Source organism: Cavia porcellus, unplaced genomic scaffold, assembly GCF_034190915.1.
Source record: "Cavia porcellus strain 051 isolate PalLab524CR breed Dunkin Hartley unplaced genomic scaffold, mCavPor4.1 scaffold_9, whole genome shotgun sequence".
NCBI lineage: Eukaryota > Metazoa > Chordata > Mammalia > Rodentia > Caviidae > Cavia > Cavia porcellus.
In genome coordinates this window covers 17,426,629-17,453,389 of record NW_026947492.1, presented here as the reverse complement: position 1 = coordinate 17,453,389, position 26,761 = coordinate 17,426,629, and the positions used below count along the sequence as shown (strand labels likewise).

Below are 26,761 nucleotides of genomic sequence, written 5' to 3'. Positions count from 1 at the left end.
TGTGTGTTGCATTTTAGACTCATCTTTTCTGTTCTAGGTTTCCATATGTGGCAAAAATGTGTAAATTTTGTTTTCTGTATACGAAGAGAGAGGTAGTGATCTAGTTTCAATTTGTACGTGAAAATGCAATTTTCTCAGCACAGTTGTTCAAGGGACAGATCTTCCTCCAGTGACACTCTCTTTAGAGTCAGTTGGGTGAAGATTCACGGATTTATTTGTTAGTCTTATATTTTGCTCTAGTGTTGTAATTTTAGGATAATATGGTAATTCCTTGCTTTTTTGGTTAGAATGGATTTGTGTAATGTTTTGAAGTTACAGTACAACTTTTTTGCTGAGAATTTCTTTGCTTATTCAAGTTAATTCCTTCTTCCATAAAGTTTCAGACTATATTTCTAGTTCTGGAATTAGTATTTCTATCATGGTTATTTGAATCTGTACATTGTTCGTGTATTATGCCTATTTTAACAGTTTTAAGTCTTCCAATTCATTAAAATATGAGGACATTGATACTTTAAAAAATGTATTAACAGGGGCTGTGAATTTAGCTCAGCGGCATAAGTGCCTACCTTGCAAGCAGGCAGTCGTGAGTTCTAACCCTGGTACCAATAAAAACTAAAAAGACCAAAAAAAAAAAAAAAAAAAAAAAAAAAAACCAAAAAAAAGTAACACTCAACAATGAATCCATTTAGTCCTAAGCTTTGTTTCATTCAGTTTTTCAGCCTCACTATTTATTATTGATTTATTTAGATTTCTTATGATTCTTGCTTAATTTCAGCAAGGAATATATGACCAGAAATATTTTTATTTCCTCTAGAATTTCCATTTTACTCGTATATAGCTTTTCAATGTAATCCATGGTGATCCTTTAAAATTAAATATTAATGTTTCCTTTTCAACCTCTGACTTTACTTCAGTGCTCCTTCACTCTTAAATAGTCTGGCTAATTTTGTCAATTAGTTTTTTTTTATTATTTTTTTTTTCAAAGAACCAACTCAGTTTGCTTGGTAATTTATATGGAATTTTTAGTCTCCATTTCTTATCTTTCTGTTCTGATATTTACCATTTATTTTCTTATAGTGATTTTAGCATTAAGGTTGATTTTGTTTCTCTAAGACATGAGTTGCATCATCAGGCAATTTATTTGAAACCTACTTGTATTTTAGGCATGCAATGACAACGATACAAACATTCCTCTTAATATCACTCTTGATGTACCTCAAAGTCTTTGGTATTTTGTGTTACAGTATATCTATTTAATTTAATGAATTTTAAATTTCTCCTCTGATTTCTACAGGGACACATTGCTTGCTGAATACTGTGTTGTCCAATTTCCAAATGTTTGTGCATGTTCTGCTACTTGTTGATTTCTAGTTTTATTATATTGTGGTCTGAGAAGATGCAAGAATTTTTTCAACCCTTTTAATTCACTAACTTTGCTTTTGAATTTATGATGCAGTCTATTTTGGGAAATGTTCCGTGTACTGAAGAAAAGAGAAAGTATTCTACAGCTGTTGGATAGGATATTCTCTAGATGTCTCTAAAGTTCTTTGTTCCCGCAGTATAATTTAACTGTATTTTGTTGTTGATGATGATTTTGTCTGATCTATTCACTGGAGATTTTTTGAACTTACCCACCATTTTTTTTTTATTTCGATGTAAATCGCTTTTTAATGTCTAGTGGCATCCAATTTATGAAATTTATTTCTATCATCTCTGATAGGCATAACCTTGTAATTTTTGAGTTCTTGATATATTGTGACTTTAGTCAATATATTGTGACTTTCTTTGTCTCTACTAATTTTGTCTTAAAGTAAACTTTTTTGAAATGAATTTAGCTACTCTTGTTTGCTTTTAGATTCCTTTTGCTTGAGATAATCTTTTGCAATTCTTTCACTTTCACTTTTTTCATCCTTGTAGCTGAACTAAGTTTCTTACTGCAAGATGGTACTGGAGCTTTTTTTTTTTTTTTTTTTTTTTTTCATTTTTCATTAATCAAAATACCATTCTGTGTTTTTAAACTGGGTAGTTAAAACTATTCATGTCCAGAGTTACTATTGGGAGGTGTTATTGGAATTTATTATTGGAATCATTGTATTGGTTATCTTTGGCTTGTTTTTTCTATGCTCATTTTCCTTTCTTATTTATTAAAATGTTTGATGTTTGCAATGATGTTTGATTCCTACTTGTCATTTAAATACCTTTTATCCAATGGGTTCTATCTTCAAATTTGTTTCATTTTGTTTGTATTTCTTTTTTATTCTGGGCATAGAATTTTCTCAAATGACTTATATAATACTTTTTTAGTAGTCGTAAGTTTCTTTAATTTATGCTTATTTTCAGAAGTGTTCATTGTTCCTTTAATTATTAAGAATAAGCTTGCTGGGCATAGTATTTTTAATTGGTAAATATTTACTCTTAAGATTCTATGTCATTCCAGTCACCAGAATTTCTGACAACAAATCTGCTGTGAGTCAGATTGGTTTACATTTACATGCTAGTTGATGCATCTCTCTTGCAGCTTGTAAAGTGTTTTCTTTTCTCTGTATTTTTGGAAATTTAGCACAGTACCTCTTGAAGAGGCTCTTGAAGAGTCATGTCATTTTTATTTCTAAATGTATGTTGTATATGCATGATAGTATACCTCCAAATATTTAAGATATTTTGCTATGATTTCACTGACTACATTTTCTATGAACTTAGCATGTAGCTCTTTTCCCTCTGACATGCTGATTATATGTCTCATTGACATTTTAAAGATGTATCAGAGATCTGGAACATTCACTTCGGTCTTTTTTATTATTTTTGTTATTGCTATCTGAGTGTAATATTTTGCTACAATTGTCTTCAAGTCCCAGTATTCCTTTATGTGCTTGACAGAGAAACTGTCACCAGGGTTTTTAACTGAGGTTTTTATCTAACTTACTGAGTTTTATATTTTCAAGGTCTATATTTGGCTTTTTTTCTGAATTTTTATTAAATTTATCATTCATATTCTGTATTTTGCTCTTTAATTTCCTCAATACTTACTTGAATTCTCTTAAATTTCATTGCACTGTTAAAAATAATTGTTGAATTCTTTATTTGGTACTGCATTTTAATATCTTTGGAATCTGTTACTAGGCAGGTAGCTTTAGGTGATCACATATTATCTTGCTTTACATTTATCTGCAGTTGATATGTTGATATTTTCATATCTAATATCTGGTTGCTTCACTTTCATATGTCTTTACCATGTGTTTAATTTTGGTCAGTGTGATTTGGGATATTGATTTGTTGTATAATGAATTTATTTCCTACTGGAAGCTAGCGTAATCTCTTATAGCTTCTTTGGTTGTGATTCATGAGGTGAGTATAGAGCTAATGGGGGTTGAGAGATCCTCTATCCTGCAAGAGTTAGAAAAGTGAAGACATTCTAGTATATCTGGCCAGTGTGGTGCAGGTATCAATGTATTTAAGATGTATTCTCAGTAGCTATTTCTATTATGCAAATATTTCTCAAATGCAAATCTCCCTCCTAGTAAAAATTAAGGCTCTCTACTGCTCTGCAGGGTACATTTCTATGATTTGAAAGATCTGTGCATGGCTGCTCCAGTCATGCTCAGGGGACAACAGCTCTCCTTCTCTGGTTAGTGCTAAAACTGGAGAGGGGAGGCCTGAAATAACATGGTAACTTCTGCATCATTCACCTTCACATGTATCAGCTCTGTGCAGTCCACCCAGATGAAACTTCAACCAAGGAAGATGACCTGCAAAGACATGCTACCATTCATTGTTATGCTTTTCTACTTGGTTTGTTTTGTGGAAATATCTACTCAGGACCCATATTTCAGCTTCCCTGTACATATTTGCAGATGGCTGAAAATCCAGGACTTATGTTCTTTCTTTTAATTAAGTAGAAGTGCCTGCCAGGATTTGAATGTGGTGAAGTCGAGATTAGAATTGTGCTTAAGTCTTTCCTGCTATGCTTGGAGGGTATCTCAGCGACAGAGTATCCACAAAATGTGGATGAAGTTCGGCACTAGAAGAAAAAAAAAAAAATTGAGAGTGAAATAGTTTCTACAATTACTAATGGCTAAGTTTTAAAGAAAAAATGATAAAATTTGAAAATAATATATGAAAAGGAAATATGAGAGGAAGGAATAAAAGCAGAATAGTGGGAAGATTAAAAAATACAATAAAATAATAATATAGAGTTCAGAAAAAAGAACTCAAGTTTTCTGCTAGCAGAGGTGGCCAGAGACAGTTTTCTCTGAGTCTTCATGCCGTGAAGTTAAGGATCACTGAGCTAAACATATCTTCTACTCTCCTCATCACAGCACCTGCAGCTTACAATACAAACTCCTGAAGTTTTGCATCAGACACTCCCCCAAGCCTTGTAGCTAGAAATCAACACTGCAGAGTAGCCCCAGAAACCCTGATACATGTGGTTATTCTAGGCTTTCTGACACTGAAAACAGTTTTGGCTCTTAATCAGAACACTTCTCAAGATGGTTCCTGACCATGTTCCTTAGAGTGTGCTGAGAGAAGCAATGAATGATGTCTCTAGATTGAGTTCCTGCACAGACTCCAGATCCCTCCACATTTATGTTGTAGGTCTGAAGTTCACAGCCTACAGCCTTCAGTACTATACTGTGACTCTTTCTCTTCTACCATACTGTAGAATCTTTTTGATCCAACCAACGTGCTCAGCACCACACTCTGCACTATTCTGCTTCGTTCCTTGTCTCTAATATTCACCATTGTGTTTTCTGCTCTGTCATCCTCCAGGATGACAGGCAGTTAAATTCTCCAGCAGTTACACACATGTCGCTTGGTTTCCATTGTCTGAAGGGACAAACCTATGCTGTGCATCTCTACACTCTAATCATCAACCTGCCTCTCTCCCTGCAATTTACTTTTTAAAGGATGAAGCACATAGCAGAATAACTAATGAACCCCATGATTAAACCACACAACTAGAAATATGTTACAAGTGAAGATGCGATTTTTGTTCTCAAATTTTTAAAGTTTTGTAAGAGTGGGATCCCCAACATTCATCATTAGTAAACAGTACCAAAGGAGACACAAATATTATATTTGTGATGAATCAAAGGTATGACTGATTAGAACTTGGAGTGGTGAGAAGTGCATAAAAATGAAACATTTCTGTTTGTTATTGAAAATTTTATAGAACTTGGGAAAGTAGTATGATGACAGAAGGTTACTTCAGATAAGGAACCATTGAGAATGAAGACAATAAATATGAATGTAACATTTTGAAGAAATTTTAAAGACAGCTCCACCCAGTATGGCATGTACCTTTGTAGCAGCTCTTAACAGTTACTAAAGTATCACATATTTCCTTTATACAAGCTTTATCTTAATCACATGTAATACTATTATTGTTAGATATAACACTAGATCCAAATGTTGAATTCTGGAGATGATAACATATTCACTGATGCCAATAGAATATTGGAAAATGTAGAAGAAACTATTAGGTATTTATGAATTTCATTCATTTTCCTTTTCTTCCTGAGTAAAATTTGTCTTGTGTTAAAGTTTGATATGCAGGCATATAGGGTCACTATGCAGTTTCTCAAATTATTTTGTGGTTAAATTTATCTAAGTGACAAAGTTATTCTAAAAGAGACACAAATAGAACTATCTCTAGTCAAGGGACATGTCAGTCTTCATCCTTATATTTTTGGCTGCTTTCCAAGTGTTAGAGATGAAGAAAGAATCTGGAGTCCTTTCTTGAGAATAAACATTGAAGATACATGTAGTGCACTAGATCAACAATTTTAAAAATATATGTACATTTCATTGTGTGTGTGTTTATTTATACTCATGGTTTGCACTGCCAAAACAAATTCTAATGAATACAGAAGATAAAAATGTCCAGCCTCTGTTATCCTCATGGTATCTGATAATGAGGAACTCTGTTTGGTTGCAAATTAATGCTTAGTCATGTCAGAGAAATAAAAGACAAATCCATGTGAAAACACTATTTTAGTTTATCACAGTGCATAGTGATAAAATATATTTGATCTTTGTATTCAATTACAGAAACTTTTAATGATATGTGACCTTGTCTAATGGTGATATATAACCTATATATTTGTCCTTTGTAGACTAGCATAATAGCTATGTTCTTTAAATTATTTTATCTTTACTTTTCTGCTAGAGACCCTTATGTTCTTTTTAATCTATCTGACATCTACACTAGTAATTTAATATATATTTCAGCAGTTCTCAAGATACAAGAGATGTTTCATATATTTTACCCTTCTAAGTATTTTAAGCAAGTTTAGTGATACATAAATATTTGAAAAAGATCACTTATACTCATTTCAGTCATCAAGCAACATGAACATTTTCAATATTTAATAAATTTTTAATGTTTAATGCTTAGAGCGAAAAACTAAAATTTGCATACGCAAAAACCTTGTGAAACGTATCTAAGCAATGTTAGTTCAGTATTCACATGACCTGTATTATGTGTTTTCTGCATTATAAGTTTCATGAATGTCTTACATTTTTACCCATGTATGGATAAACACATATAGATTTTTGTAGAATAAAGAAACAGGCAATGAAAATATAAACTCATTAATTAATATATAAGAACCCAAGAATTCTAGATTTCAATGAACCAAAAGCTTGCTCTCTCTGTCTTTAAATATATATTCTAGATTTATAGGGTAAGACAATGACAACATATTTGATAAAAATGTAGACCTAAGCAAAAACTGTTACATGTTTGTCTGATGAGACAGATTATTTTAAAATGGAACTCCATTTGAAAGTCTCATGTTGGCTTAAAGAGGAATAAAGGTGCTGAGGATGTGGCTTAGTGGTAGAGCACTTGCCTTAATGGCAGAGTGAGACTCTGGGTTATATCTGCAGTACCACAAAAATGATGAGAAAGAGGGGAGTCAGGAGGAGAAAAGGGAAGAAGGAGAAGGAGAAGAAGAGGAAAAGGAAATGGGAGAGAAAGAAGAAGAAGAGAAATGAAGAGGAAAAAGGATAGAAGATTAAAAAGTGGATAAAGAATAAGAAAGGGGAGAAAGTAGAGGAGAAGAAAAGGCGAGGGAGAGGAGGGGAAGAAGAAGCTCGGTGGGGAGGTACAAGCCTGCATTCTCATCTAACTGGTAGTGGAAAAGAGGAGAATTCAAGTTCAAGGCAAGCATGGGCACTTACCAAGATCCTGCATTAAAATAAAATCAGTCAATAAACAGGGCTGGGGAAGTAGCAGGGTAGGGGAGCATTTGCCTAGCAGGGGCGACATGCTCATTTGATCCCCAGTGCTATAAAAAGCCAAAAGAAAAACAGCAAAAGAAGAGTAGAAGGAAAATAAGGAGAGGAGCAAGGAGGAGGAAATAAGGAAAAGAGTGAGGAGTGTAAGAATGAAGGAAAAAGGAAGCAAAGGAGGAAACGGGAGAAGTCAGAGAAAAAGGAGGGAAGGAAGGAGGGAGAGAAAGAGAGAGGTAAGAAGAGAGGGAGACAGGAAAACCGATGTACTTTGCTGTACATCAGATCACAACACACAACACAGCGGAGAAAGGTGGTACCCTGGTCTTTGGAGATACTCTCCAGGGTGCTCTTAATTCATCTCTCTGCAATGCTATGACTTATATCAGAAAGTAGACAAACATGATAGGATACATCATGTAGAAGTGGCTTTAACACAACACAGAAATATTTGACATCCAAGAGTCTGAGAAGCTGTTCTAGGCAGGGATGAGAAGCATCTTTGATTCTGCTCTGCAGAAAGGGAAGGCATAGAAGCTGAGGAACACACAGATGCCACAGAGACACTGAGTCTGAATGATGGGAACAACAGCCTCTCGGGAGGAGCTGTTATTTTCAAGAGAGAGTAAAATACATTTATGAATGGGAAGTTCTCTTTACCCCTTCAGAAAAGATATCTATTTTTTTTCTAAAATAGTGAATTTTGTAGTAATAATGTTTCTTTTCATTAGTCAGCAAACTTTTTGCCAGTTTTAATTTTAACATGTAATAAATAATGGCAATATAAAGATGTCACTTTTACATTTGAAATACTATAATGTGGATAGGGAAAAGGCATGATATATGTGGAACAAGGAAAATAGTTAGACAACTATCAGGAAATAGAGGAGGTAGCAAAATCCCAAAACAGTGGAAAAAACTAGTTACAAAATATGTGTCAAAATATGCTTAATATACTCATGTGTTTACTATTGTGAATATCATCAACCCTATTAGTAATTCTTGGTGATTAGGAGCCACCTTAACACACCTGTAGGACTCCGTGTTCCTTCTTATAGTTGTGCACACTTGGTAAGACGCAGGGGTCATCTTTGATGTATTCCAAATGGGTACATTTATGTTAGAAATCATAATTCCTTATATATTTGCCAAGTCATTTAATTTGACATTTTAGGTGTGTAAGAGAACATGACCACATGCTACCATGCATATAACAAGAATTCAGATAAACAAGTTTGACTTTAAAAAGACCCGTGTTCCCAACATAAAAAGTGTCAACAACTGTTATGAAGAATTTTTTAAATGTCTAGAGGTGATACAGGTCACATATTTCTAATCTTGTGAATCCAACCCCAACTTTGACATCTTTCTTCTAAATAACCACACAACACTGATAATTTTATCATGTATGCCACAGATGGATAACCTTAGACTATTTCTGTTTAAAATTACAGAAATTATAAATTTTTGCTAAAGCAATAATTTATTTCACAAGAAAGTTTTTCTCAAGGATCTTAATTAGGGCAATTTTTACATCCTTATTCCTCAGGCTGTAGATCAGAGGGTTCAGCATGGGGACAAAAATGGTGTAAAACACAGAGGACACTTTCCCTTGGTCCATGGAGCTGACTGATGAGGGCTGTAGGTACATGAATGCTAGAGAAACAAAGAAGACAGCAACAGCTGAGAGGTGGGAGCTGCAAGTGCTGAAGGCTTTGGATCTGCCTGAGGTGGACCGAATGCGGAGGATGCTGGCTATGATGAGGATGTAGGAGGTAAAGATGGCCAGGGTAGGTATGAAGACGTTAAACACACTGAAACTCATACCTACTACTTCATTGATGAAAGTATTCGAGCAGGAGAGCTCCAGTAGTGGGAAAAGGTCACAGAAGTAATGATTTATTAAGTTTGCCTTACAGAAAAGCACCCTCAGCAAGCAGACTGTGTGAGCTGTGGCACCAACGAAACCCACACCGTACACCCCAGCTACCATCCAGCTGCAGACTTGAGGAGACATGATGACATGGTAAAGCAAGGGGTTACAGATGGCAACATAGCGGTCATACGCCATTGCAGCCAACATGTGACACTCTGAAATTGTAAATACACAGAATAAGTAGAACTGAGTCATACATTCAGGGAAGGAGATGATATTCTTCTCTGTCACAAAGTTCATCAACATTTTGGGGGTGATGACAGTGGAATTGCAGAGGTCAATAAAGGACAGACTGCTGAGGAGATAGTACATTGGGGTATGCAGGGGAGAACTGAGCCAGATCAGTGTGATCATGCCCAGGTTCCCTACCACTGTGACCACATAAATTCCTAGAAAGAAGAGGAAGAGAAGCAGCTGGAGCTCTGGTTTCTCTGTTAACCCAGCAAGGATAAACTCAGTCACTGTGGAATGATTTAAATCTCCCATTTTTCTTCAGGAATTCTTGATGCAGGCATTTACTAGCCCATGAAACAATCAACTATGCAACTCTGATCTTTTCAACCAGGTATTTCCAGATCTGTTCCAGCTTCTCTTTGTGTTGACTGCCAATGACCCTGGAATCCCAGGCATATGGGACATGTCAGTAAGCACCAGATAGAGTCCAGTCCTAGCTGTGCCTCATGCTGTCTGCATGGTTATTAGTTGTATTCTAGACCACGAACACCCAAAGAGCTTTTGGGACAACTTTGATGGAATGACCTAGGAGCCTTCTCTGCCTTATGTGTAATCCTCTTTGTTCTGCAGAGAAAATACGACTCATTGTTAAAGTGAGTTAACAGTGGAGTAACATTCAAAATAAAACACACAGTAATACAATGTTAACTGCTACAGATAACTCAGATAAAAACAGTCATGCACCATTTGTGCATCTGAAACTGGCTCATCTCACATAGTACACTGCCCTCTGGATCCACCCATTACTTCATATCTTTAGGTTTCCTTCTGGGAAGATAAACAGTTTTGAAAGTAAGCAGTGATGACTCGAAACAACTGTGAAATTGTTATACTAAGTCCAGAATTTTTGTTTCCATTAGACTTACGGAATAAAGGAATTTAACAATCCTTAGTTACACTAATTTTAGTGAAGGATTTGCTCATGGTCATGAAGTCCCTTGTGGATGTGACAGAGTTATAAGCTGTAGGTAAACGTAGTTAGGTGAACTCAGAATATCTGAAGACCAATCACTAACTGAGAAATATTGAATTATATTTCCGTAATAGTTTATATTTAGTTTTTGTATTGAGAAAAAGGCACACACTCAAAAATTTACATCGTGTCAAGGAAAAAGAAAGCATGACATTTACAGAAAACTGTAGTGAATGTGTATACAAAGATACTGATCTATGAAAGTAGTGCTTGTTTGTTCAAGTGGACTGATATTAAAATCCATTTAAAAGTTTAAGGCTAATGGTTTGCTATGGGTGTTGAGGAGGGAGAGATAAATATTACAGAATCTATGCTTTCCAAAGTAGTACAGTCTATAGGGGAAAGAGACACACACTGGACAGTGTGATGAATGCCTTGCTTGGGAGGTCACATAGGAACACAGCTGTTATGGTGCTAGTTTAGAAAGAAGATTATGAAGATTTTTCAGAAAAGCTTGAGTCTGGAAGAATAAGTAGGAACAAAGCAAGTTTTCACAATATTCAAATTATGAAGCAATGAAATCAGCTTTTCATGTTCAGAAAATATGGGTCCAAAAAAAAAAGCATCAAAACACACAAATAATTTCAAAGTACTCATTAAAAGAGTGTCCAAAATTATAGAAGTTCCAGCTGGACATAATTAACTACATCTGACCAGTTGTGCCAAATTTGGATACCTGGAGGAGAGTGGATTATAGGTCAGCATGGTGGATTATAAATTACAATTACCCAGGAAGATGCAGATTTAGATAAAACTAATTTACACCTACTTTCAACCTGACTAATAATACAAATGAAGACTGAATTTGCTATGTGCTTTCTATGAGAGTGAAGCTACAGTTGGTGAGGTGCATTCTGACGCATTAACACAACCCCTGGACCATTAAGTATTTCTGAAAGTCACACATGTTAAATTATGAAAAAGAATATTGTGTCAACAGCTATGTTATGGCAATGTGTAAGCAGTGCTTTTCAGGGAACTCTAGGACATCTTGCACTGGTATCGTGAAACATTGTCAGTGCCTTGAGGTTGCAAGACACAGTTCAGATACTCACTGTTTTTGTTGCTCAGAGACCTGAGATCGGGTCACATATGTGGTTTAGAATAACTTCTTTCTAAGGGAGAGAACTTTGGATGATGTCGCTGGTGTGAATTCCAGAGACTCCTGAGCACACTTTTTTTTAGTGGATCAAAAGGCAGATCCCAAGCTCTGAATAGCTGATATACATACTGTGAGTTAAGTACCACAGGGTCTCTCACAGTTCCTTAGTAATACTTCCCAAGGGGTTGGGGATAACATGATGCCACCTTTATGAAGAGTTTTCACATTGGAGTGATCCTAAAAATACAAAGACGCATGCTCCCTCAAGAGTTCCTCTCACCAGAGATTTTGTTTTTCCACCCTGTGTGTGACATTCTCATTAGCTCACTCATGTATAATTGTCTGCATGTTTTTGAGCTGTTAGCAGCCATTTGGCTGAGGGCTAGAAAGTGAAGACTTAGCAGACATGATTCTAGTACGCTTTCATGACAGTAATTTCTTATACAAAATTATTTCTGAAATATTTAAATCCAATTTTTATGCAAGCCTTGGAGAACTAATTGATTATTTGCAATTAGTGGAAATTGCTCTTTGGAGTTTTCAGGATGCCTTATGGCATAACCTCACTGAAAGGACTGAGCATGAAGGGTGTTGACCTAAAGAACTTTGTAAATGAGTACAGGCTGTGGGATTAAAGCAAATACAGACTGTACAACCGCTGCAAGAACAAAATCACAAAGCTCTTTATTCCAGGGGAGCATGAGGCACAGGACTGTAGTAGCCTGGTCCTTGTGAGCTAGCACCGTGGGTTTCTGGGTTCACCCAGAGATCACACAAAATGAACAGAAACGGTAAAAGTCTTGGCATGTTTATCCCACTTCTTACCTGAAGTGTAGAGGGTAAGTGACTGCTGGAGATTGGCACCCTTGCTCCCCGTGGTGACCGGTTTGCTGTAACTTCTCTCTTGTTTTTTCTTTATCTGTGAGAACCTGCACACTTGGACATATTTCAAGAGCACTTCTCGCGGACAAATGGAACTGTGTTTTTTCCTGGAGCTTCTCCTTCTTTGAGCTCAGATAAATTCTGTTCTCATGCTTAGTTTGTGCCCCTCCATTTGACTGTTAGAGTTTGTTTCAAATACCGGAGTGTTCTTCCTAAATAGCTACAGCTATTATGCTGCAGTTAAGAAAATAATACTCCTTATACAAACCTTCAATTATTCCAAAGTATGAGAATTTGAGCTTTTACATTACAGTTTTGCTTATTTTGTCATTTTATTTTGTCATTTTATTTTTGTTACTAAATGATTTTTGCAAAACCAAATATTTCATTTCACCACCGTTATGGTCCTCTCATAACAAAATACCACAGATGAGAAGGGATAAACATGAGAAATTTATTCTCTTACATCTCTGGATCTGGAAGCCTGTGAAGTGTGTGAGATCATCCTTGGTTTCTTTTCGGTGCTTCTCTACTTGACTTCCAGATGGCTAACTTTGTGCTGTGTAGTAGGTCTTTCCTCTGTGCATCTGTGTCCTGGCTGTCTATTAGCTCACATTTTCTCTTCTTGTTGAGCATCAGTTGTGCTGGATTAGTACCCACCCTAACACTGATGATGTAATCATCATCTTAAAGAACCCAGTAGCAGGCATTAAGAAATTAAGGACCTATACATGAGTTCACAGGAACCCTATTAAGCTGTAACAACCGCTGCTGATCAAACATGTGAAGGAAACTGAATCGCCCAGAGAGATTGATGCCTTTACTTGTGAAATAAAACATAGCATTTTTTATTACCCAGAATGAAAAATCACTGCTGACTATATAAGACTCTGACAGTCATTTGATATTTAGAATATCTATTGTATCCATAATAAATGCACATTCCTTGATGTATCTAGAAACAATCACATAACCAATGATCCAACACTTTATCCTCCCTTCAGGTACATGGCTTTGTTTTTGTAAGCCGTTATTTTGTTTGGGTCTCAGCAATGAAATACAGCTCAACTTCATCAACTTGTAGAGCTCTTTCTTTCTTAGAATCTGAAATATTTCTTTTACAGTAAATAAATGAATAAATGGTTATTTTACAATAAGTAAATAAATGAATAAATAAATCTATATTTTTAGAGAAGAAAAGCAAAACAGAAAACGGGTAGAAATAATGCAAAATTTCAAAATATAATAGTAATCATTTTACCAATGAATTTTAAGAATTATTTTAAAATACATACCCACAGCTCTTTTTTCTAAATTTTTCTGTATGGATGTCAGTGCTATATTATAATTAAGCTACCAATAGAGGAATTATAAATTTAAAGTCACATATTTGGATATACATTGAGGACTAAATATATTATATATATATATATATATATATATATATATATGAAGTTTTTTAATATATACATACATAAAAGAATCAGTAAAAAAGAATCTTAAAGGTAACATGTAACTCTAAGCTAATTAACACTATGCATGTGTTGCCATGAATTCTCCTGAGTGCATTGCAAAGACAAAGATATAAGCAACCATGATCCAGTTTGAACAGTCACAAGCTATGCCAAATGACTGACATCAGATCAACAACTGCGAAATAACATTGAATATTAGATGAATACTCTGGTGGAGAAAGTAATGGTCAACTTGTAACACACCTGAACTGAATCAGTGCAGTTCTGGGTATGAGGATTGCTGCCAACAGCATTAAAATAAAGCAGCTGGGGAAGATGGTGTGCTGTTGATTTTCCTGGAGAAGCCTGTCATGCTGGTTTTCCTGATATGAACTCAACTATTCCCATCTTTGAAGCAGCATATGTCCTGTCTGTATCTGAGGGTGACTGTGGTTCTATTGGGTATTTTTCTGGCCCTTTCCTAAGTTTTGCTCCCCGTCTCCAGTAAGGGTAGCTCAGCCTGGTGACGGATTCTTCATCCCACCAGTGGAAACTTTCCAACTTCCATCCTTAACCTTTGTGCCTTCCCAGTGCAGATCCTTGATATGGTCTTGTGTGAGATATTGTCATAGACTCTAGGTGTTCAGCTGGAAGCTTGGAGGAAATTGCTATAGGCCTTAGGTCTTCAGGTGGACTCCTGCAGGACATTGTCATGGGATCCAGAATGTCAGCTGCATTCTTTGGATCTTTAGTGCATGAATAGATCTCTCTCGCTCTTCCATATTGGACTCTTTAGGAGAATATCATAAAATAATCCTATAAATTATATGTCGTTCATTAAATCTATTTCCCTGTAAAACCAGACTATGACAAATACTGAGTTCAGGCAAGTTACATGGAAAAAATATGCTTCTTATTATTAATATGTTACAACATTTAGAAAAATGAGTTAAAATAAACTTTAAAAACCTATATCATTTCATTTAATGTGCACCACAGAAATTTTAATATTTGGTATCTATAGCCAACATGAAAAGAACACACACACAGTTTTAGAGTCTAAAATCAAAAGCTAACACATGATTCCAAATTCAGTAGTCATTACACATTTCCAAACTTAAGATCAAGGGAACGCTCACATTCTTCTGTACCTGGTTTGGTTCAGATCTACAAACTCTGACTCGCCTTTTCTAGGCATAGAAAATTAGCACCACAAACACAACCTTTCTTGCAAGATATGGTATTATGGTTTTATTTGATATCTGTTGAATTATAGGTTTCATTACAAATTACTTGTGGAAATCTTATCCTATTTCGATGACCATATGAAATAAAAACAAAGCTTTAAAACAAAGGAGAGAAGAGTAAGCTCTCGCTCCTAGGGATAATGTAACAGTGATATTTGTTGTTTTAATGTCATTCATTCTTTTCCCCTCTAAGAGCCTGATACTTACAATTGTTTCCTAAATATGTTTCTATGAACCACACTAATATCTCATCCTTATGCTACATCATAAATACTGACTTCTTTGTATCTTTTTACATCAAGACCATTGCTTCCTCTTGAGCTCTTAGCTCTGTGCTAACCCTTAGCTCTGCCTCACATCTCAATGCAACAGACTTCAGGTCATTGATTAGGTCTCAGCTCCCCATTTCAGCGAAGTCCATTATCATCTGTTACGAAATACAATTACTCTCTGTATCATCACTTTAAATTAAGACTGCACAAATTTTGGATGTGTGCATTTATGTTTTATTATTTGTTTATATTTCTTTCTTCCTCCTAGCCACCTAAACTCCATCACTAGCTAAATGCAGACAATTAAGACTTTGAGGTAACAGACATTTATTTTGACTCCCCACTATTACAATTTTACAATGAAGACAGTGCCTGCATATTTTAACATCTAAAATAAGATGCTCAGGATACATTTGGAGACCTGGTAAACCACACCATTTGTGTTATGTAAACTCTAAAACAAAATCAGAGTGAAAATGCAAAAAGCTTGCTACTGACCTGAAGGAGTTGAATTAGGATTATATAGTATGCTTGAAGAACCAATCAAATTCCACTATAGATAGCTGCTTAACATTTGTAGTAAGCTGCTTTCTGAAGAAGACACAGCCCAACTTTACACCCACATTCCTAGCTGTATCTAAAAGCTGCAGGTAATGCACCTTCCCTTTGTCCTGTCTGCTCTAAATATTCTACCTTCCTGTATTTAGGAACTATAATCAGAGGAAAATCTTCAGCATCTCTTTACCTCACATATTAGAGACTAACATATGAACAAAAATTTGAGTATTTGTGTTGTTGGAAAGCAAAGTACTCTCCAGAAACTAATGTTCTGGAAACATTCAACAGAGATTTACCAAATAAAAATTAAATTGCCAAACTAAAGTGCAAGAAAATCATTACCTACATGATACAGTGGAACAGGAATTTCAGATATGAATGCATTTAAGTTTCAAAATAAGCATTTGTAGATTTATTTTCCTGTATCACATTTCCACTTAAAACCTTACTAAGCAGGAGAATGACAGACTAAACCAATAACACTAATCCTATTTAAAAGAAGAAATATGATCTTTTTACCTGTATTACTTTGCTTTGTGAACTGATTTCTGTAAGTCTTCAATTTCCTATATTTTAAAATATTTGCATATATGATTACTTGCCATTCTCACCATAGCTTTATATAATACCTACACTAATTCATATCACATATACCAAAAATGGCTTCTATTTATGTGCTAATCTTTTTTTACTTCAAAGTCTTTTTCAGTGCAATATGGACATCCTTGTTCCTCAAACTGTAGATTAAAGGATTCATCATTGGCTCCATAATGATATAAAAAAACAGGATATTTTATGTTGATCAAGATTCTCAGCAGGAGAAAGCTTAAGGTACATGAATGCTGCTGCTCCAAAGAAAATAAAAACAGCAATGATGTGAGAGCTGCAGGTGTGGAAGGCTTTAGACCTTACCTTTTCTAAAATGGATACAGAAAATATTGGAGAAAATCAAAGTATAAGTAATGAAAAGGATAATACAGGCACCTGTGACATTGATACCCACCACAAGGAACACCACGACCTCATTGATGGAGATACTCGAACAGGGCAGCCTCAGGAGAGGAGAGATGTCACACATGTAGTGATTGATGATACTGCTGGCACAGAACATGAGTCTCAGCATACAACCTGTGTGGGCCATGGCACCCATAAAGCCCATTGCATACACACACACACACACACACACACACACACACACACACACACACACTGCCATCACGAAGCAGACCTGCTAGGACATGATGACTCTGTAAAGCAGGAGCTTACAGATGGCGACATACCTGTCATAGGCCATGGATGTCAAAATATAACACTCATCAATTACCAAGAAAGCAAAGAAAAAGAGCTGAGCCATGCACTCAGCATAAGGGATAATTTTTTGATTCATGAAACTCATCAGCATTCTAGGAGTTATGACTGAGGAGTAGCAGAGATCGATGAAGGAGAGGTGGAAGAGAAAGTAGTACATGGGAGTGTGCAGGTGAGGATTCAGACCTATGAGAACAGTCAAGCCCAGGTTCCCCAGCACGGAGACCACATAGATTCCCAAGAAGAGGAGGAAGAGAGGCATCTGGAGCTCTGGCTGTTGTGCTAAACCCAGCAGGACAAATTCGGTCACTGAAGAGCCATTGTGTGAAGCCATTCTTCTAAGGAACATTTCTTTGAGAACAAGAGAAGAAGCACCCAGTGACACTAAAATGGGGCAGCTCCCTAACCAAATCCATTGTAATGAGAGTTGATTCGGGGAATAGGAGTGTGAGCTCGAGCCCATGCTTCCCTATGCCCTCATTTTCTCCACTTTAGAATCAGGCAGAGGGAATGTATGAAGATGAATATTAGGTAGAATGTAGGAGGCGATTCCATAAGGAGGGATTTCAGGAAGCAGGAACAGTGTTGGCCCTAGACCACTTCTTCCTCCATTGTCCTTTTTACACCCCAGTCAGTGATGACCTCAGCAGACAGGAGATGAGACATTTCAAGGGTTCACCAAACACCACAGATGAAGTCTGAAAGAAGAATAGCAGAAGAGCTAAAATTCAACACTCACCCTTTGGTGCCATGGCTTTAGTGGAGGGCTTAATTCCCCTCCTCTCTTCTCAAAGAGCTAAGTGGCTTTGATGAGTGTTACATGGTGCAGAATAAAGATATTTAATTTGTCATGATTACTGTTGCTCGGGACACATTTTAAGTGAGAGATTCAGAACACAGCCCTGAGTTCCCCAGGCTGTGAGAAGCCATGAGTTATTGATCATGATTTCTGGGGATGGATTTGCTCAAAACATCCTCTCTAGTGAAAGGAATGGTAAGTAGCATGTACCAATCACAAAAGAGCCACCTTCTAGCAAGACCAAAGAGGTTTTTATGAGTGAAGAAAACCTAGGATCCTGATTCTATATTGGAAGACTTACATTTCCAGGTATTTTGCCAAGAGATCAGCCAAAAGAAATTAGCTATTCTGTGTTCACCAGCTAACAATGATTCAATATTGGAAGCTTTATGTTTCCTGGTTTTTTCTCAAGAGATCATTTAAAATAAATTACCTGTGCAGTATTCACCAGTGAACTAATGATTAAATATTGGAAGACTTGTATTTCCTGCTATTTTCTCAAGAATTCAGCTAAAAGAATTACCTGTGCTGTATTGACCAGCTAACTAATGACAGTGACATTATCTTATTAAAGCTATACCACTTTACATATATTTTGATTAACTCCTAAGTAAGGACCTCTCCAAACAGAAAGAAACCTTATCTTCTATTCATAATGGATTATCCTTATTAAATGTCACTAGCTTGGATATGACACAATTGTTTGTTTGCAACTGTGTGTTCTCTCTGGATTTGTACACTTAATTTGAATCTAAGCTCAATGTCACCAGGTGTTGTATATTTTTATTACTTTTTCTGTATCTGCAAGAGCAATAAATGACTGCCAAAAACTAAAACTTGACCCATGCCTATCACCATGTACTCAATTAAAATCTAAATGGATCATAGATCTGAATATTAAAACAGAAAAAAAACTAAATCTATTGGAAGGCAAACTGAGTAAAAACCTTGAAGGCATAGGGGTAGGTAGAGAATTCACGAACAGAATCAAACTGCACAGGAAATACTTCCTAGAATCAATAACTGGGATCACCTCATGTCTAGCATAGTGAAAATAAAACACACAAACTGGGAAGCAATCTCCATGCACTGTCCCTCAGACAAAGAAATTCTGTCTAAAACATATAAAGAATAAAAAAAATCAGACCCCCAAAATTCAAGGATCCAGTCCAAAAACAGGCATCTGAGATGAATACATAATTCTCAGATGATGAAATACAAATAGCAAATAAATGCATGAAAAATGTTTATCATCATTACTCAATAGAGAAATGAAGATTAAAACCACACTGAGATTTCATCTCACTCCTGAAAAAATGGCCAGGATCAAGAAAACTACCAACAACAAATGCTGGAGAGGCTGTGGGGAAAGAGGAACTCTCCTGCACTATTGGTGGGAGTGTAAACTGGTGTAACCATTGTGGAGTTGAGTTTGGAGATTTTTCAAAAGCCTGGGATAGGAAGTCCCATTTGTTTGAGCTATTCCACTAATAGGCATATTTCCCAGAAGAACTGAAAACATCATATCAGAGTGATATATGTGCACCCATGTTTATAGGAGCACAATTTGTAATAGCCAGATCTTGGAAAAAACCTAAGTGTCCATCAATTGAGGACTGGATAAATAAGTCATGGTATTTTTATTCAATGGAGTACTACTCAGCTATAAAGAATGATCACATTGAGATATTTATAAGTAAATAGATGCAGCTTGAGACCATACTCATAAGTGAAATAAATCAAACTCATATGTTCAGTATAAATACTGAATAGTTTCCCTAGTGTAAGAAGTGGTAAGAATACATAACAGTATGTGATAAACACGATTCCCCATTATATTGCTTAGAAACCTTATAATGTTCCATTCATTAGTTGGAATGGTTTTGTTCTGGGTTGTTGGATTTTATTATCTGTGATGGTATGAACAGTTATTTTGAAGAAAACAGGACATTATAATAGCTAGTGCTGATTTAATATCAGCTTGATTTGAAGTCTGATCAAGCTTTTGTTCTTTTGTCTCCATCAGTTTTATCATGTTGTATCTTATTTGATTTTATTATATGTGATAGTGTAAACAAAAATTTTATAGGCAAGGAGATAATATAGAAACCAGTGTTCATCTTCTGTTAGTTGGTTCTAAATGCCCTGAAATACTTTCATTCTCTTGAATGGTTTTACACTGTCATTTCATGTTTGATGCTACAGTATATGAAAGTATACTCAAATATTTCAAGGAAAGAGACTCAATGGCAACTATTGTTATGTCAGATTATTTTGTGGTGAAACACTATGTTGCTTAAATTGTCCTGTTCTGGCCTGTGTTGTTTTATGTCCTCTTTTATCTTAATCTCCTTTTTTTAATAAAAAAAGCAACAAATGACATGTGGAGCAGGTGCTCAGTGGTGTTTTAAAGGGGAATGAATGGAGACCATTTTCTCATATTTTTCTATAACATATACTAGAAAGTACAAACTCCCTGCATTCCACTAGGGAAAGTTTATTGTGACAATACTTCTATTTTTAGGTAAAAAATGTGGAACAAAAGAACTTAGTAAAACATGCAGGAGGCACTGCTATACTCTCAGAGGCAGTCTGAGAGCAACCTGTGTCAGAATTAATGACCTCCTTTAAAAAAATAACTATACAGTGTAAGTTTCCTCATCATTAGAATCACAGGGAACTTGTACATCATCTAGGTCTAGTGTCTCTCACCACAGGACAGCAGCATAGACAAGGCCTAGAGATAGGCTTGGATCAGTGCAGTGTAGGAAGTCCACAAATCCCCAGGCCTGCCCTTGTGGGAGAATATTGGAAGCCACACAAGGATTTTATTCATTATTTTGGAGACAATAGAAACTTCTTTGAATTAATATCGATGTGGTGAGTGGCTCTGAGAAACAGTCATATGCGGAGAGTCTCTCCAGGAGAGATTCAGGACAGTGTGTCACAAAGGTGATAGAAATAGCCAATAAAATAGCCCAGGTTACTGCACTGTATGCTGCATCAGAGAAAACTCAAAAAAATAAAAATATTAATAAAAGTTATATATTGAGTTTCAAATAAGCATCTAAGCAAAGTATGCAACAGGAAAATGTGTACATAATGCTAAGTAAGACTTGGGCGGAAGGACAGAGGATGGAAAAACATTCAAAGATCATTTCCATGGATAACAAATTGGGGTGGCAAACTCCATGACAGAAGATAAAGGAAAACTAAAAAGCCAAGGAAAACACTTTTAAAAACCTTAAATTATAGTTTTGATACTTTAGCTAATAAAAAAAAATCCTACAACCACTAAAATTCATTCTAGTTTCTATTCTCAAATTTCCCCAAATTACTAAGGGACCAAAAGTCCCTGAAGATAAATGTGAAAGGTGTCCCCCAAGACCAAATTCGTCAGTCACAACAATGGTGAATTCTCTGGTGATTAAACCTGTGTTTTCTATGAAATATAGTGTATTTTTACTTAGGTGGTACAAGAACATGAAATGCTCCTTCGAAGGTCCCATTATATCTAATCACATTGCAAGAGCAATTTATGTCAAGTCCCAAGCCAGAGCTCAGGATGAAGGTCATTTTCACATCCCATCCTGCCAGTGCCCACAGGACAAATATGGAATGGACATAGAAGGACTCCAAGCTGTCCTCACACTGCAAAACTCCCTACTATTATTCCTTGTTTCCTTTGCATGATAATCTCATTGGCCTAATTCATTTACTAAAAAAACACGTTAACTGAGCATGATTGTCACCATCTGTACAACAGCATCTTTTCTCATTCTGAATCTTTTAGGTCCAATGAGTTTGACCTTGTCAATGTCAGAAAAAATTTATCTCAAAAAGTGTATTAAAAATATATTCTTACAAGGATGCACAAAATAAAAACAGACACTTATAACTAAATGAAATTTTTATCTGAAAGGTTATGTCACACTGAATCTACGACAGACACCCAGAAACTCTAGCTCATGTGTTTTTAAATTTGAATGTATGTGATTGAGATAAAATGAGAATATTCAAACTCCAAGTACCAGACAATGAAAAGAAAGAGAAAATGCAATTCCATATATCTGGCCTGGGGACTGGGATCCCAACCACCACTTGTAAACATCTGCTGAGTAAATGTAAGGCAGCTCCCAGTGACTGCACAATGAGAAGGAGGGTCAGACCAGTGTCTGTGGCTTATTGAGTTATTTCACAGGTGTGTGGCTGTGGGAATGTGGACAGAGCAGTACAGTCTGGCCTTAATAAAAATGTCTGGGCTTCAGAAAAGCTAAAAGAGCTAAGAAACCCCTAGCAAATGAAAAGGCAGTAAGAGGAGCTGGAGATTTAGCTCAGCGGCATAAGCGCCTGCCTTGCAAGCAGGCAGTCGTGAGTTCGATCCCTGGTACCGATAAAAGACAAAACAAAACAAAACCACAAAGGCAGTGAGAGAGGAAGCAGGTGGAAAACATAGGTAATCAAACCTCAGCAAAAGCTACCTATGCAGGCCTTGGCTTCCGGGTTTTAAAATTAATGAAAAACCTGTTGGTGGTGATATGAATGGACATTTAAAAACACATGCTTCTGAGTAAGTAATGAAGATGTAAAAGCGCAGGCATGACATGCAAGCATTATACGTTATGTAAAATTTTCAGCATATGGAACTGGACTGATCATTATTATGGACGTGCAGGAAGATCAGAATTTTAAAAGTGAACTCAGCACTGCACACAAACTAACAGTGTCTCCAGCTCTGAGATGGGATAAGGGAAAGAGACAGGCAAAGGGGAATGAGAAAAGGAAAGGAAGGAAAGAAGAACAGAAATGAAAGATCTTATTATGAGCTTTGTTATTTTTCATACAGAGCCTCTCTGTGCTGTCCAGGTTGGTCCTAAACTCCTGGACCCAGTGATTCTCCTGCGTCAGCTTCCTCTTATAGCTGAAACTACAAATGTATGCTGTTGCATTTCTGCATGTAATATTAGTATGTAATTTGTTTTCAATTCTAATCCCTAAATACTATGCTCCTGTAATTTGTTTTCATTTCTAATCCCTAAATAATTGCCACTAAGGATTAAAGATGGTTAACTACTAGAAATTGGGGATCACCCAAGATTTCAGAATAGCTTTACAGAAATGTAGACATTAAATGTAAGGCAACAATTAGCCCCCCCCCTCACTTTTTTTCCCAGTCTCAGTAGATTTCAGACACTCCCGCTGAAGACCAACTTGCAGGCATACACAGTAGGCAATAATTAATATTAACAAATTCACACAAATATAAATTGACAGCCTGTCCTAGGCCGACCTCACTTTCGGTGAGATCCACGGGTGTTCTAAGGATAGATGGATCATCAGGCCTCCACCAGAGCTGACACTAGCAGTGTGTGGAGTTCTGGCACAGCAAAGCAGGACAACACAGCAGCTGAGGACTGGACTTGGGCAAACTCCTTCTAGCTAGGTAGTCAAGTCAGTAGATAAGCACCGGTTAACCCTGATCTGTTCCTAGGTGCTTTTCCAAAAACACAGTGTCCCTCAATTCCTGAATCTTGAGGGAAACAGCAGGTCACCTCCACTGCTTCCTGCAGCCACCAGCACACCCCCAATTAAGCTGTGCACCTAATAAGAGACAAAGGCATCGTGCATCCAGGTCTCAGCCTGTCATTGAGGTGTGACCACTGTGGTTCCCCTCATAGCTTAAATTCACCTCTTGTTTGTTTTACTCTGTCATTATTCCCTGAACAGGAGACCAATGATCCTAGATGAAGAGATGGATAACTGGTGCCCATTATCGGGCATCATAGCTGCTGGGGGAGGCCACTTGGAGTGATCACTGCTGGAAAGCATAGACAAGGACAAAACATCACCAGATGAACCACAGGCACACCAGAGGAGTGAGGTAAGTGACTACTCACAGACTCCAGTAGGTTTTCAACAGGGATTAAAATTTGAGAACATTATATGTGTATACCTACAAGTTGTTCTTTCCTTTTGAGCACTTTCCCTTTTTTTATTACAATGTCTATTATACATTTTAGATCTTACTACCCTTTCAGTTTTTTATTATTTATTTTTTACACCAGAGAGACAATATGGTATTTACAAATGTAAGTCCAATTTATTTCACTTAGGATAATCTCAAGTTGCCTCCATTTACCTATAAAAGCATCAAGATAATCCTTTTTTATAGCTGAGTAATATTTCATTGTATGAAAATACCACATCTTTTTCATCCATCATGTGGTTGGTGGGCATTTTGTTTGTTTGGTATGAACTTATAAGTCTTGAAGTTATTTTAATTTAAAAAATTAGCAAAGTCTGGACATTGAGTTTGGGACAGGGGTGTATCTTTTTTGGAAAGACTGGGTGATGAATGCGGGCAATTTTGTGTCGCAGTTCCACCCTCCTGTGGCTGATAATGTAAAATGCTACTCTGGTCCTGCATCTCATAGGTGGATTCTGGCCAGGGGGTTGCACTACCAATAATGTATGTTAAAGCAGGCATTGTTCTCCCATCAGAAAATATGCTGAAGTGTTTCCTGTTATGAGTCACCATGATCCTTCTTTCCCTTTTCACTCCATTCAGTCCACAAGCCTACTGGGCGGTGCCACCCACACCCAGACGGGTTTCCCCTCCTCAGTGAATGCATCATCCACCCTCAGAACTATGCTAAGCAAAGCAGTGGATCAATCCAGTGTCACACGGTGAGTTCCCAGCCACCTATGAGTGCATGAGGCTTTGGGGAGGAGATCCAGATACAAACCACCACACTTCCTTCACCTCCCCAAAGCTTAGCAGATGCAACTTTTTTAGTTTTTAAAGAATTCATTTGTGTTTTCTGAGTGCTATAATGGAAATTTTATTATGACAAGTCACCTCAACAACATGTAGGAAGCAGGGAGAGGGTTCTGAATCATGGAAAAGTCTTTTGCGCGCAACAGCATGTTGAAAAGCAGTGAGCTCTCACTCCACAATCTGCTGAGAAATTTCCCAAAGGAGTCTGTCGCTCTCCAGGACTGTGGAGGAGACAGCCTGACAGGCTGCAGGTGGATGCACAAGACTTACTGCTTTCTCAATTCTGTCAGTATACTGGAGACCTCACTTGATTAAAAACCAAACTTTCTGCAAACATTCAAGGACATTTCAGTAGACTAAAACCCATCACGTGAAGGAAGGTGGGAGAGTGAGGACGTGGCTGAGAGAAGGCTTGTCTCTGAGAACTTGGCTTGACAGTTGGCAGGGAGATCCTTACTGTGAGGGTCACCGTCTCCAAGTTCTGCTTCACATTAAAAGTCATTGCCAGTATTTGTCAAAATGAAATCACATGCACCACACACCCTAGTTCCAAGTGGGCAGAAGCTCTGACTTTCTGCCAATGAAATCACCAGGAATTACTTTGGAGTAAGAGTTACAGCCCTTGAGCTCCCAGTTAGTCCAACACCTTCAACACGCCTTCAGGGTTTTCCCAGGTTTACTGTGCACTTTTCTGATCTCAAATCACAGTATTGCAAAAGGCTTACCGGTGTGGCCTTTCCCCATACAGACAGCGCAATGTGCTTTCTGTGCCCATCTAAGATGCCTCTGTAAATGGAAGACCTATGTTTTCCCTGATATCCAGCTCAGTGTCCGGCGTTCTTTCTTACAAAATCTTTTCCTCCCCTGTGTTCAAGGGAGTCTCACTCTGTGAAACATTTTTAATATTCATCCTGCTCAGGGACAATTCAGAATCAAGACATCTACATCAAATACACCTGTGTGCTCCTCCCAGTTCTACAGTTACTGAGGATGATGTTCAAGACACTCACCTTCGCTAAGCCTCCCTGTTCTCCTTTGATAAATGGAAATTATTCTAACACAGAAAATTAATTTTTAAATATCAGGAGAATAGCACTTAGAATCATACCTGTGACCAAGGATAGATTTCTTGTTGCATGTTTTTCTTTGCAATATGCTGTGATCCTACTTAACAACCCTGTGAGTTCCACTTGGTTGTGTTAAATAACTTCTTGTTAAATTAAGATACCTAGTGAATAATTTCTCAGCAAGAACTCAGAAAGATTACACCAAAAGATGAAAATGAGTCAAGGTATCTATGCTAACACCTCCCAGTCCTATTTGGTTTGGTTCAAGCCCAGTTTTGTAGGCCTCATAAAGAATTTCCAAGGAAATCACATAGAGCAGAAGCAGATACCACTTGGTCCTAGAATGAACGATCCCTTCCCTGGCACAAATAAGCAGAAATACAGCATTGACAAATCCTCAATAGTCTCTTGCTCTATTCATTTATTTTTTACTGAGTAGAAAAAATAATTAGAATTATGATCTGGAGTAATAGCGTTCCTCTTTTAGTTTCAGGATCCCTTTATTTCCTAGAAATAAATGAGAACCTTCTAAGAGCTAGTTCCTGTGGGTTTTATTGAGCTACATTTCTCTGTATCCAAAATTGTAACAAAAAGTTTTAAAATATGTATTTTAGAAGTATCAGTGGACAGTCATGGTCATGCATACCTGTAATCTTAGGACTCAGAGGGCTCAGACAGAAAGATCTCTGCAAGTTTGTGGCCAGCCTGTACTGAAATGTAAGACTCTGTCTCCTAAAATAAACAAACTAAATGTAAAAAAGCAAAATATAAAGTTTAATAAAACAGTATAAAATAATATATAAATACATTATATAAAATAATATATTGTGAAAAGCAATCATTTTATAAAGCATGCTAAAAATTTAGTGAGAAAAGTTGCATTTGTTTGCTTTGAAAATCTGTTAATTAAAGTGACTG

The 26,761-nt window shown here is 36.7% G+C and overlaps 1 protein-coding gene and 1 pseudogene across 1 annotated transcript; both read right to left on the bottom strand.

Annotated features, from left to right (window-relative positions):
• Window positions 1–6,038: 6,038 nt before the first annotated feature.
• Window positions 6,039–9,655, bottom strand: LOC100716378 (olfactory receptor 8G50-like). The gene is made up of 2 exons (XM_003472593.4): window positions 8,726–9,655; window positions 6,039–6,074 (listed from the first exon to the last, which is right to left on the bottom strand). The coding sequence occupies exons 1-2, from the start codon at window positions 9,653–9,655 to the stop codon at window positions 6,039–6,041; spliced, it is 966 nt and encodes a 321-aa protein (XP_003472641.3).
• Window positions 9,656–16,579: 6,924 nt separating this feature from the next.
• LOC100716652 (olfactory receptor 8B3-like) lies at window positions 16,580–17,533 on the bottom strand (annotated as a pseudogene).
• Window positions 17,534–26,761: the final 9,228 nt, after the last annotated feature.